This window comes from Babylonia areolata, chromosome 11 (genome assembly GCF_041734735.1).
Source record: "Babylonia areolata isolate BAREFJ2019XMU chromosome 11, ASM4173473v1, whole genome shotgun sequence".
NCBI classification, from domain to species: Eukaryota; Metazoa; Mollusca; class Gastropoda; order Neogastropoda; family Buccinidae; genus Babylonia; species Babylonia areolata.
Window position 1 is genome coordinate 10,366,130 of NC_134886.1, and position 13,687 is coordinate 10,379,816.

At 41.3% G+C, this 13,687-nt stretch overlaps 1 protein-coding gene across 1 annotated transcript in view; it reads left to right on the forward strand.

Annotated features, from left to right (window-relative positions):
• Positions 1–13,432, forward strand: part of LOC143287506 (uncharacterized) — a 146,028-nt gene extending 132,596 nt beyond the window's left edge. Inside the window, exon 11 of the mRNA XM_076595540.1 lies at positions 5,023–13,432. Within this exon, the coding sequence (XP_076451655.1) occupies positions 5,023–5,226 (204 nt within the window). The 3' untranslated portion in view covers positions 5,227–13,432. The remainder of the gene's footprint in view (positions 1–5,022) is intronic.
• Positions 13,433–13,687: the final 255 nt, after the last annotated feature.

Sequence of the window (13,687 nt, forward strand, 5' to 3'; positions counted from 1 at the left end):
CTATCTATCTGTTAGTTATTATGTTCTTTTTTCCTTTTTATCTTTTGTTTTTTCCAGTTGTGTATGAAATTTGCATGTGTGATTGCTTCTGCATGTAGACTTGGATGTGGATGCCGAGGTTTATTTTTCCCCCACCCCCTCCGTATAAAGTAGTCATATACTGTGTTCTGTACTGTGCATGCTAGGTACTTCCTGTTCCAACAGTCCATGAAACTCATAATATGAATAATCTGATTCTAATTTATGCAGTATATCTTCAAAAACTGGATAACTTCTCTTCTGGTTTAAAGGCACATAGTTGATACACAAGACAGTCATAATCATAATCAGTTCATATTTTTAAAAAAAGAAGAAAAAAAAAAAGAAGAAGAAATATTTGAAGCAGGTGCAGTCATAAGACAAATTTGCACTTTGCAATTATCATATTGCAAATGTATATATATTTTTTAAAAACATTCCATTCTTACCTCACATGGCAAACTTCCATATCCTGTTCAAGCACATGAAAAATGCAGTTTTTGTGCACAGTTTGATTCACATGCATGCTGATAAGATAATGGAAGTTCCTGAAGTCATACATAGGTGAATGCTCGCATTGACCTGGAAAATCAGAAAATTTAATCCCTATGCCTTCACTCTGTTCTGTCTGAAGGAAAGTGAAGCTTCAAAAGAAAGGTATGGAGGGGTTGAAGTAGTAGTTCTTCTTTTTTCATTTCTTTTTTTTTTTTCAGAGGGGAAAAAGTGACAAACAGGTTATGTATGATGTGGCTGGGTTTCCAGTTAACCCAGGAACAAGTCTCATCTCTCTTTTGGCCCGTGTATCAGTAACACACAGCCCATGAAAAAAACACACACACAAACCAGAAAGAAAAAGGACAAAAACAGGAGTCTTCTGGATACGTTGTGCTCATTTGGGCTCTAATACATTAATATCTGGGGATTTCAGTGAAACGTGGAAATAATTTTCGAGAAAGTGGCCTCTCCTATTCTGAATAGCCTCAGACTGTGTACATATTTTTTTATGTTGGGGACACACCAATGCTGACAGAAATAATTTTTTTGGTCTATACTGTAGTTTTGATCATGACAGAAGAGGAGTTTTGGCACTTCCCATTCGACAGCCTTGGCTTCTTCACACCCTTGCTTCTGGTTTATCTTCATCAGTGTCTGGTACAGATTTCTGAAAGTAGCTCTGATGACTGATATCAGAAGCCCCAAGGATTTTATTTTCACTGAATACCATAAATGTTGGATTTTTTTGTTAAAGGGGGGAGGCATAAATCCACTATGCTTCGTAGTTTCTAAAAGCAAGCTTGAGACATAATGTACCCATTGATTTTATTCATCAGAAAAAAAATGCATTAAAAAGATAACTGTTAAAGTGTAATCCGCACGCTTTTTTTGTTTTGTTATTATCATAATGTTGAACCCATTCTCTCTAAGACTTATTTACATAAACACACAAAAAGAATGCAGATCAATCTGTTGGATGTGACTGATGCATTCACAGATTCCTGTGAAGCAGAATATAGGGAAAGGAGCAGCTAGTCTGCATATTTTTCTCCTTGCTCGTGAGGCCTTGTATAGATTGCCAAAGCAGTTACTGACATAACTCATGATGCAGTCATGCTTGTTGTTAATGTGCGTGTTCTGTGCGAACACATGCCTGTGCATCAGCAGAGACTGGTGCACAGAGACAATTCACACGTAGTTCACACATTCAGAGACATGCGCATGCATACAGATTACAGTTTCCACTCTTGGCTTCCTGTTATCCAGTGCCACCTTCACTCTGTCCTGTCTCTCTGTGTACCCCAGTCTCTGCCTTTCATATTTCTTGAAGGCAACCTTTTTGTTTCTTTCTCTCTAGTCTCTGTCTCATGTGACAGTTCTTTACTATATCTGTCTGTCTGTCTGTCTCTCTCTCTCTCTGTCTGTCTTTCCTCCTTCCTCCCCCCCTCCCTCCCTCCCAATATATACATATATATATATATATATATATATATATATATATATATATACTCTCCTAATCCCCCATACCCTTACACATGTGTACATACATACACACACATATGAACACGCACGCACACATGCTAGTATAAGTACCCAGGTTCAGCAAGCTGAGGAAGAAGTGAAGGGCGAATTTGGTATGGCAGATTGATGAGGTTTTCTTTTCCAGTGAGGTAAGGATCCTTGAGGGCTTGGGGAAAGCCAACCATTCTAGACCTCTGGCACTGACTGATTGAGTGTCAGAGATAGGCAGGGGGATCCCCCCCTACACACTGTTCCAGTCATACTGAGCTCTCTTACCCTGCTTCATGGGTCTCCCAGGGTGGTTAACTATCAATAACTTGATGCAGCATTAATTCACCTGGTTTGTTTCCAAGCCCGTAACTCGAATGTTAAAGCTGCTGTTTATGTCACTTTATCTTCTTGTTCTCCCATTAGTCTACTGGGTCACCACTTTGCCAGTAAGACTGAATGTTATATGATATTGCTGAGGAAATTTTTGCCAAATTACACACCTTTCATGTGTTGGTTCCTTTTGATAAAGTTTTGAAACTGTCTTTAGTTGTTGAAATATTACAGATATTAGAGGTGTCATCTCTAAATGGGTATTGGAGGGGAGGAATTGCCTGAGGACTTTAAAAAAATATTTTTTAAACCCCCATTGTATCAGAAGTAGGAAGGAAGAAAGACAGGTGACAGGAAAGACAGGTGACAGGTGTGGACGTAGTGCTAATCCAGCCAGTAACTGATACCAGCCAAAGGGGTTGGCCTCATTGTAGACAAATTCTCTTTTCTAGTCCCCAGACTGACAGGTAGGAGAATAATAATCGACCTCCCTGGTAGCTGAACTGCCTTAAACCCCTCCCCATGCTCTGAACAGAAGGGGTTATGGCAGTGTTGTTGATGGGGGTTTCAAGGGATTAGGCCATGTTACCCCCCTGGTCTCTGTTTGGCTTCACATGCCTGGCACGGGACACCACAGACAGGAGGGAGGGAAAGCTTGCAGTGCCAGGTCCACACTGACCCTACACCCCCCCCCCCCCTTCCCACACACCTGCTGTTTGCTTTGGTTGTTAATGGTAATCCAGGTTACCACCACCATCTCTCTCTCTCTCTCAGGCTTGTGGTCAGAGACTCTGTGTGTGTGTGTGCTTGTGTGCGTGAGAAATAGAGAGAGAGAATGCATTTGCACTTGCGCACAGCATATCTATATTCACAACAGTGCTTTGACAGGAATCTTGCAAAGGTGGATGAGTGTACAATTTTCAGGTCCATAATGAGAGAGCGTGTGGGCTTAGTTTTAGACTTTGAAGATACTGTTACACATATTTCTTCAGAATTTCATTTTAAATCATATTTTTGTCCAAGAGTTTGTACTGACATTCTACATCCTGAACCCCTAAAATTTGTCTCATTTTCCAGTTTGATGAGATCACTGACAGTTCCAGCATTTTTCCCAGTCTTTTTCTATCTTTCTTGTTTGTTTTCCTTGCTGTGCCTTTCTTTCCTTTTAAAATTTTTTTTTTTTTTTTTAATTACAAAGACATGTGAACTAAAGACAGATTGTGTAAAGCTGTTGACACTGGTGATAGTGATCCTATAGTTGTCCGGAAACAAAAGGCAGGGGAGTGGGGGACACTATGACACTGATCTGCCCCCAGTGCTAACACAGCACCGGTCCTGGGTGATACAGATCTGTTAGGACCGAGACAGGGTGGGCTGGAAAGACCTGGGGCTGTGGAGGGGGTCCCCATGCGTTTATTGTAGGACCCGGTCACATCACTTTTCTTTGCTTCAACACAACGCGGAAGACGATGACAGAAACTGTTGGTGGTCCCATGTCCTTGTCCACGCTTCACTGACTGTGCTGAAAGGATTGGTGGACTGTGGAGGGTTGGTTAGGGGAGGGGAGGTAAATGTTGGTCCACTCCTGTACCCCCTCCTCCCAGCTGTTCTCTGGGCTGGTGGCTGTCACCTGGAATCACTCCTCTCTCCCTTTGATCTTGTGTTTGATCTTTCTCCCCTCTCACCCTTTCAGTTTCTTCTTCCACAGCTAACATATTGGCATTTGGCGTCCGGGGGGGGGATAAAAATGGGAGACTTTTGGGGGGTGTGGGGGGTGGGGTGTTGTTTTTGTCCCTCTGCCTTTATGAATTAAAAGGGTGGAAAGATTTCTCTTTGATAGTGCTCTGTGGTGCTGCTCATATAGAAGACGGAAGTCTGACGGGGGAAATTAGTACAGCTACAGTTTTCACTGTTTCCCTCTCCCTGCTCTTCACTTTGTTCTTGTTGCTTGCATAGTCACACGCACACACAGTATGCATGCACACGCACACACTCATGATGCACACAGTCACACACTCGTAGGATTTTTTTAATTTATTGTTTTGGTACATATAATGAAAGTAATCAATAAGGAAAACAAGAACATGTAATATGTTCACATCAAATGACAGTGATGTTATTTATGATCCTACACACCAGGTTCCACACACACTTGACAGTATTTATGCTTCTCTGGCTTGTCACCAGCATACACACCCCACCCAAAGAAAGATCCTAAGCTTTGCTAACTGTGTTATTTACCCACATCTAATGGCAGTCTGAGTCACAAACATCCATGAACAACAGCATTAGGAGCCACCCGTTCAGTCTCTCCTTTTGTCTCTCAGTGGCATGGCCCTGCATGTATTCATCAAAGCAGATGTTCTTCACCAGCTAGAAATCCACATTTTTTACCAGTGAAAATGTGCTCTTGGTCTCCACCATGGGATTTGTAGTTGCCCCTCTCTAGACCTTAGATTGTACCTCAAAGGTAAAATTATGTGATGTGCAGCAAGTGCACTGACAGTGCTGAATTTATTAACTGGGAGGGAAAGTTGCATGTGGGCTGATGTGAACTGACTTGATTTTTTTTTATCTCATGTTATTTCTTATTCTTTTAAAACCCCAAAAGGATGAACAAGTATAACAAAAGAATGTGTGTGTGTGTGTGTGTGTGTGTGCGTGCAGGGTCTGGACAAAGAGTGGCCCAACCTGACAGCACTGGTGACCCACCACACAGTGATGCCGGAAATGCTGCCCTGCACCCTCAGATTGCCCCGCAACAACCGCAACCTCACCTTCCGCGAGGCGGAGAGGGAGGAGCCTGAGGAGGACTCTGCCTACCAGAGACTGACGGACGTCACCGCCATGGCCGGTCAGCTCAAGTTGTGATGGGGGTGTGGCAGACAGTCGTCAAGTTGTGATGGGGGTGTGGCAGACAGTCTACACCTGGACATCATCCTCGTGTCATGCAGCCAGCGGCTTTGAGTTGGATGTGAATGCATTTGTCAGTGTGTGCACCTGCGTTTTGAGGACGCAGATCTTTAAGTACTGTATGTGGAGGGAGATACGTCACAGAACAGCCACCCATGAAAACGAGAGGTTGACAGAAAGACCGAGGTATTGCTCTCTGGTCCTGAGAACATGTGTGAGGCAACTCTAGCTCTGTGAGCTGCTTGTGGGTAGGAAGTGTGTGTGTGTGTGTGTGTGTGAAGCGACAGACACATTGACGGTTGCTGCGCATGGAGTATGAATCTTGTCAGGGACAGCAGAGAGTGACACCACCACCTGTCTGTGGTCAGTGCTGAAGAAGAAAGAAGATCAGTACTAAATGAGGGGTGAGGATTCACGACCTATCCCGGCCATTCTTGTCACTTTTCTTCATCGTCAACGACTCGGGCATTACTCACCGACCATGGGGATAGGGTGGTTGCTGCCTCAGCCTGTGGCTGCCACACACGTCAACACCTCTCCTGTACATGTACAGCCCTGTTACACTACTGGGTAGCCACAGTCAGCATCCTCTGTCCAGCAGGACTCCTCCTTCCCATCTGTCCCCCACTCCCAACACTCGTGTTGCCAGTGTAGTGTATGTCTAAAAAACAAAATCAATCACTAGACCAGCAGTATGCCAGTAGAAACGCAAGGTTTGAAAGTGGTGTTGTTTTTCTTCTATGTGTGTGTAGTCACCATGCTGCCAAATATTGTCTGCCAGAGTGTGTCATTGCCATGCAGCAGTCAAGAGTTGTGCTGTCTGTCTTTAAGTTATAGGGTTTAATGTTGGGCAGTGGCTCCATGAAGTGGGTTGAGGAGGGAGGGGTGTGAGTAGGTGAACCCTTGACAGGCAGTCACCTTGGAGAGGTTTCTGCACCAGTTATGGCTGTAAATCTGTAAAAGAAACTGTTTAGATGGGTGGGTTGTTTGAAGGTTTTCCACAATACTCAGGATGAAGGGCAACAACTGTCAGCAGCTGGTGCGACAGGATTCAGTTAAGTGTGTTTGCATGCATGAGATGTCTGTGTGTACATATGTACAGCACACATGAACTGTTGACCAAACATCAAAGGAATCCAGCACAGGTGACACATTGAAACCAAAATGGATAAAGAATCCAATATCCTTAGGGCCATGAGTTACATGGGCTCATCACCTTAGCGTAACTGCACAAACCAAACCCTAGGTGTCAGTGCAAGTGTGAGTGTTAAGGCAGAGCCTTGTCACACATGCACTGAGGAATATCTTACCTTTTCTCTAGGGAGAAAGGGAGAGGGGGTGAAGAGACAGCCTCCCAAGAGTGTACTCATTCCCTCTCCCTGGATTCCCCATTCCATCCTTTCCTAGCTTCCATTCTCCCCAAAGAGTCCAACAGTTGAAGTGTGTGTCCATGGCCTGTGTTGTCTGCTTGGAATGAAGAGTGCTGTGCTGCTGTCCCAGTGTCCTGAAGCAGCAAGGGTGGAGGGGAGACTGCTCCCCTGTACTGAGTACTGTGTGTAAGCTGTAAACCATTTCTTGGGTGGGGTGGGACTTAACTTGGTAGCAAGACAAATTCATCTGTTTTGGTACAACGGTGGAGCATATGTGGTTAGGGACTGTACAAGGATGGAGGCTTTGTGACAGTTATTTAAATTGTGACCTCCTACACTTGGTCGGTTGTGTGTATGTTTGTGATTTTATTTTTGTTGTTGTTGTTTTCAAGATATTGTTTCATATTTTGCAGTGTGATGATTAATTTGAAGTGATATGGAAGAAATTTGGACAGCAAAGTGCTTTTTGAAAGTCTTTTGTTTTGGGAGGTGGGGGGAGCATGAGGGTCATTTTTTTTCATTGGGAATCAGTATCAGAATTTGATATGAAAAAGCAGGAGAACAGGGAGGCAGTTGCAAATCTATTGACTGGCAGAAACTGAAGACTGCTGATGAAGAACCATGGATTTAGTTGAGACTTTGTTGAAGGTGTTATAGTACTGTGAGATGATTAGATGTGCTTGAAAACTGGTGGACTTCTTATGTTTACTCAGCAACAAATCAGAATTTGAAAGATATTGATAGGTTGTGTTGCTTTGGGTTTTTGACCGGAAAGCTGACAAGTAGCAAGTCATAAATTCAAGGTTTATATCATGATATTAACTGTGTTAGGATTGTGGGTGTTGTTAGCTGATGAAGTGAAAAAGATGTAAGGTGTCTGTTGTTTGAGGGTGAGGGGATAGACATGGACTCAGTTACCTGGTTGGCATCACTATGGCATGGTGCAGTTGTTCACACCTGGCTGCCATGGTGGTATCAGTGATGAGTGAAAGGATTCATGTGTTAATCAATGTGTACAGGGCGTGTGTGTGTTTATCAGTGTGTACAGGATGTGTGTGTTTTAATCAGTGTGTACAGGATGTGTGTGTTTTAATCAGTGTATGCAGGAGGACGTGTGTAGTGTGAATGGAATGATTGATGGACTGTTGAGCTGTGACTTCTGGTGCTGGTGGACTCTTTCTGAAAGCCACTGTACAAAGTTGCTTGTAGAGTTTGTGTTGCCTGCATTTCATGACCCTGTCTGTAGGAGGTTTCTTTTCATTTTGACAATCAAGCATCACAACACATTTGCCTTTAGCTTTCTTTTTTGGTATGTTTTTTATGTTTTCAACCATTTTGATTTTGTTGATCATGATGCAGTGTTTTTCTTCTCTTCATTTTCTGGTTTCTGTGAGTCCGTGTATTGTTTATTTTCTGAATGGTATGGATTATTTGAATACTGAGCGTTTTCTGTGCCATTACACACACTGACTTTAATAAATAAAAAAAAATTTTTTTTAAATGTCATAACGTAGACACTTTGCTTATGTTTTTTTGTTATTGTTTTTTTTTTTTTTGTGTGTGTGTGTGTGTGTGGCTTTTTTTTTATTGAATGTTTGAAAATTCTTTAGATTTTAATTGTAGTCCTGTGTAGAAAATAAAAAAGTGTGATTATAGAAAAAAAAGAAGAACGACACTTAATGGACTAAAAGAAAGAAGAAAGAGATGCCATAATAGTGTTCCTTGAGGGGTCTTGTTGACAGTTTGAGGACAAAGATAAGTGTGTTGACAATGACACTTTACACAACAGACATGTTAGTATTGCAGAAGGAACCCCAGTAGTAAATCATGCAATAACTCTACTCCGCACTTTTTGTTTCATGTGTGAGTGTGTTGAGTTGAAGATGTTGACAAGCATGTCATTGTAGTGCTTGTTGAAATGTGTGAATGTGGAGTGCGAATCTGTGCAGTTTAAAATGAAATCATGAGTTCACACTGACTTGGGGTAATATATGAGTAGACCACTTAGTTTGAGGTACAGATACAATCACTGATTCAGATTTATCATCTGAGAGAGGGATAACAAGGGTGTGTAAAGAGGCAATCCTGGATTACTGTAGTAGGTGTTGTCAGTTAATCACTTCTCTCTCCTGAATACTGCATATGTAGTGAATTGGTTTTTAGACAGAACAATGTTCAGGAACATACTGAAGAACTGAAATTTGGTTCTAAACCTGACATTTGTGGATGAGAGATTGATCAAAGAAAAGCTGTTACAAGTGTGGCTCTTCATGTATACAACAGCTCTTTGGAGTGTTGAAAGGAGTTTGGATGCACATCATTAGAAGGGGTTGAAAAGAAAAAACAAATAGCTTTGAGGTATGCCAACATGTTTGGCAGTATTGGCAAGTAACCTGACTTTGCTTTATCTTGACTCAACTCACAAGTCAGACTGTAGTGCATACAGTGTACAGTTTGACGATAGTTCTGGTGATAGTTTGCTGACCTGTTGTTTGAAATTAAATTTGTAATCCAACTAGTTTGGACCCAAAGCATTTTCCAGTGCTGCTTTTGCACACACAGTTTGGGCCTGTAGCATTTTCTTTAACTGTTTACAAAGTATGGGTCAGTACTGAAACTTGAGGTTGTTTGGTACTTGCTGTGCAGGACATGTGACTGTTCACTGGTTGTTGATTTTGCGTTATTTTGGAGTTAACCCTTTGTGATGAGGACTGTGTTGATACCTGTGCACCTGTGAAATCCTTTTTACCTTGTTGAAGTTGAGTGAGAGCGGGAGAACCATTGTTGATGTGTTTCCTGCACCTTGCCTGCCTGGTGTTAAAGCCCCTGTTTTCCACCGCTGTTTTCCTGTTGGTGTACATGTGTGTTGTGGTGGAATCTTGCCTTGTGTACCAGTGAACCTTCCTCCTCTTTCGAGCTCCTTCACCCATTCACACTATCTGCCTAGTGTCAGTTTCTGCACTGTGGATCTGCAGGCAAGGAGATAACCTCCATCTCTGTCTCAGTTCTACAGAGCGGCAGATGTTTCTCCCTTGAGAGGATGCTTGGTCAAGACTTCTCTGGCAAAGTTGTACTATAGTCTGACAGTAACACTTGGCTGTGTTTCATTGTGTCAACATGTTGTAACATAGTCTTTCCTTAAGTCTATATTATACACACAAGGGTGTACCAGTTTGCAGGTGTGTGTGTCTGTGTGTGTGTGTGCTGGGAAAGCATGGTCCCTGTGGAGAGGTGGTTAGGGATTGTACACTGTGCTGTTGGTGCATGTTGTTGACCCTGGTTATGTTTTCTCCCTGTAGAAGCGTTCACAGTCTGTAAGCTTGCGGCCTTGAACTATGTTAAACGTCTTACCCTGCATGTGACATTGGATTGTTCTGTTTAAATATGATATATTAATATGTATGTACCAAGCAGTTCAGAGAAATCTTGCAACTATCATATCTTGTACATGTTTGGGTTCCAAAATAAGTGTATGTATATGTGTGTGTGAGAGAGAGAGGAGCCTGAGAGAGGCAGTGTCTGTGGCATACATTTTCTGGTGTGCATACTTCAAGACCTAAATAGATTGCCATCTCGTACTGGTACATGAACTGTCATTCATTCATGTTACTGGGGGTGAGTGTTCTGTGATGGTTTAGAATGGAAACACTACCTGCCCAGTGGACTGCCTCTGCATAATAGTAGCGCATGCACACTCAACAGTTATATGTTGCAAGGTGCATGTGAACCGCTAAAGGTTGTCTGTTCCTTGTTGCTTTTTTTAAACCGTAACCCTGTGACCAACTGTCTTTTCTTCCACTTTTTTTCTTACAACTGCATTTGTGAGATTGGTTTAAAAACTGCAGTGTTCCCTTAATTTATCATTTCCATACAGACCAGTTCAGTGTCACCACCGCTGCTACAGCTGACCAGTCTTATTTCTCAGATTGGTGGGGGTTTGGAGTAGGACTCGTAAAGGAGATGAATAGGGTTGGGTGGGTGATGGAAAGGATGGGCTGGAACATGTCACCTTTGGAATGAAGGCGAATAATCCAATTTGAACATTTAATTTTTCCTCCTTTGTCTATTTATTCATGTTTGTTTATTTGGGTCTCCAGTCTGCCCAGCAAACAGAGAGAGATTGAAAGGAAAAAGTCACAAAGGTTGGCAGATGTGTGGAGGCAGCAGACAATATGTGTTTGAATTACCTGCATCACACCACAGCCACTTGTTAACACCAGAAAGGAACCAGATAGGCAGCTGCCAGAAATGGATATTGGTCATAGCAGGATGTGTATTGGTTGTTCAGCTGTCTTCCTTGTCTACCAGGTTGATAGTCTGTACAGTCTATGGTTGATATTGATAGTCTGTACAGCCTGTGGTTGATATTGATAGTCGTGTGAAGTCTACAGTTGATGTGGTAGACAAGTCAGCTTTGTTCATTAGGTCTGTTTGTGGTTAAGTTGCTGGTCTTCTCTAGTCAAATGGAATTCCACAGTATTTATTCCTGGAACAGCTTTTCATGTCAGTTGTCTTTGCTTCTCCTTTATGCGAACATTCTTTATATTCTACATTTGCATGGGGTTGCTTAGAAGCACTGAATATGTTTTTTTTAAATATTTTTTTTACAAAATTACTATATGGCACATCCAAGCTGTTGGTTATAATTCCCTTGCTTTCCTGGTCAAAGTTCTGATTGTTTCGATGACATTTCTGTATCAGAAGGGTTGACCAAGCTAGGTAAGGGTGTGGAGCATTTCTCGTATTAACTCCTTGTTGTGGTGTCACTAACTGTGGTTTGGCAAGCAACACAAGCAGCAGTATTTGACTGATATCAACTTGACCACATTACTGCCTGGATTTTGGTGTGCAAGGTGGACACAGGTAATTAGCGATGTTAACACAAAGTAATTATGAAACATTTCCAGAGGACACTGCTCTGATATGGTGTAGAGTTCTGTGTGCTTCACATGCATTTAGTTTCACCATTCATTCTTGGTGAGAATTAAAAATTAAAGGCTGAAAACCCTCTCATCAGCAGTAGAGCTTGTTGTGCAATGTCTGGTGTGTTTTGTACTTTGTACTGTGAAAAGACTTTTCAATTGAGCTCAAGCTCATGATTGAAAACGGAAATTTTGCCTTTTTCAATTGATATTTTACACACTTGTTCACCTTTCGACCAGGGAACGAAATCATTTGTATTCAAGGTGTATTAGGTGCCTTGCTATGGAAGATCCACAGCCCTCAATTATGGGAGAATATACACTGGAGAAATTCTTCCATGGACAAGAGAAATATGACCATTTTTGTCATTCAGTTGTGGTATTTACACAACAGTGTTGTTGTAGAGTTTAGCAGTGTTAACACAAGTAGTTGAATGTACATGCATGCTATGATCATGCATATCACTTGTGCATTTTTGGATGGAGTTTATTTATTACCTTTTTAAAAAAAATTTTCTGTGGAAAATAAGGTTGTTGTAACAAAGCACATGCACATTATTTTCATATATGAATCTTGAAGAATGAATGAGTTCACTTTTGTGTGTATCTTATGGTACGAAATCATGATTGAAAGATTGCAGCAAAGAAAGAACTGAATTTAAGGGGACATGCTGAAGATGTCAGTCTATCCTTTTCTTCAGTTTAAAAGAATCAGTATTTAAGCCTCATCAATATCACACTTGTTCAGGGGATCAGGGTTAGCATTTCCAATTCAATACATGGACTGTAATAGAGACATTTTCAAACAGTCTGATGGCTGCTTGTGGGGTTGAGATGGTCATCTGTTGGCCAGATGTGGTTACAGACATCTGATCATTCGACAACACCACCATTGATTTTTTAAATTATTTTCCACATTAATTAGCAGAAGTTTGCAATGTATCATACTCATATTTGTTGGCATGCCATAAAAGATGGAAATTATACTACAGATGTTACCAGTAGAGTGAAGGAATTACACTTGTGCCGAGATAAGTATTGGTTATGTGGACACCAAAGGGCAGTGTACCAGCATCACGTTATATTCAGTTAATTCTTGCAATCTTAGAACACAAGGTCTTTAACCCTGACCATGTGTGAGATCACAGCACAACTTTGTGCATGCTGTTCAGGTTTCAGTTTTCTTGGTGCCAACTTTATCCCTGAAGATTTTGGTGAGTGAGATTGTGTCCTTTTTTCTCTTGTCACTAAATACCACTAATATCATTTGAAGTGGAAAGACATTACATCGAACACTAATACCATTGTTTTTCTATACGTTTCTGCAAAGACTTTGCAGGTATTTTATAACTGATCTCTTGATTTCATGTTCCCTTAACTGCTATTTTTTTGTGGGTTTTTTTTTTCTAATGAAATAAATAAAACTGCTTCAAATGCAGTTTGTGACAACAGAACAGAAAAATGATTGGTGTTTATGGGGTGACAAATGATACATTGCTGATTAGATTGCTTAACATTCCTGTGAAACAGATTGAACGAAACATGCCCATTGGGAACTGTGGGAGAATGCTTGCTGTATGAACCTCCACACTAGATGACAGCCTGCTTGCCCTAGCGTGTCAGTGACTAGGACTCAAGGCACATAGAGCTTGGTGGTCAGGGCATGTCTGTCTTCTCTGTCCTACTTTACCTATACTGTTGGATACCAGATTAGACATATGCAATACCTTGTACTTTTGAGTTGGATTTATCGTCTGTGATTTGAGTCCAAGTTAAAAAAAAAAAAAAAAGAAGAAAGAAAAAAAAAAGAACGCATCTGATGACTTGTGTGTTTCCTAGATGAGATTTGTTGGCAATAAAATTTGAGTCAGACTTCTTTTTCTTTTCTTTTTAAATCTCTAGAGTGTGTGTGTGCATGTTTGTGTGTATGTTTGCAAGTACTGTATTGCACACAGGCTGACACTATTAAGACATAATTTAAGAGAAGTATGAATACACATAAAAAGCTGAACTTTCATGTTTATTTGTCCATCTGGCTAATCGTGTGTGAACAAACAAAAAAAGCAGACAAAATCAATACAGTGGAACTGTGGAGTATGACACTGAGTATAAAATCACACACACCAG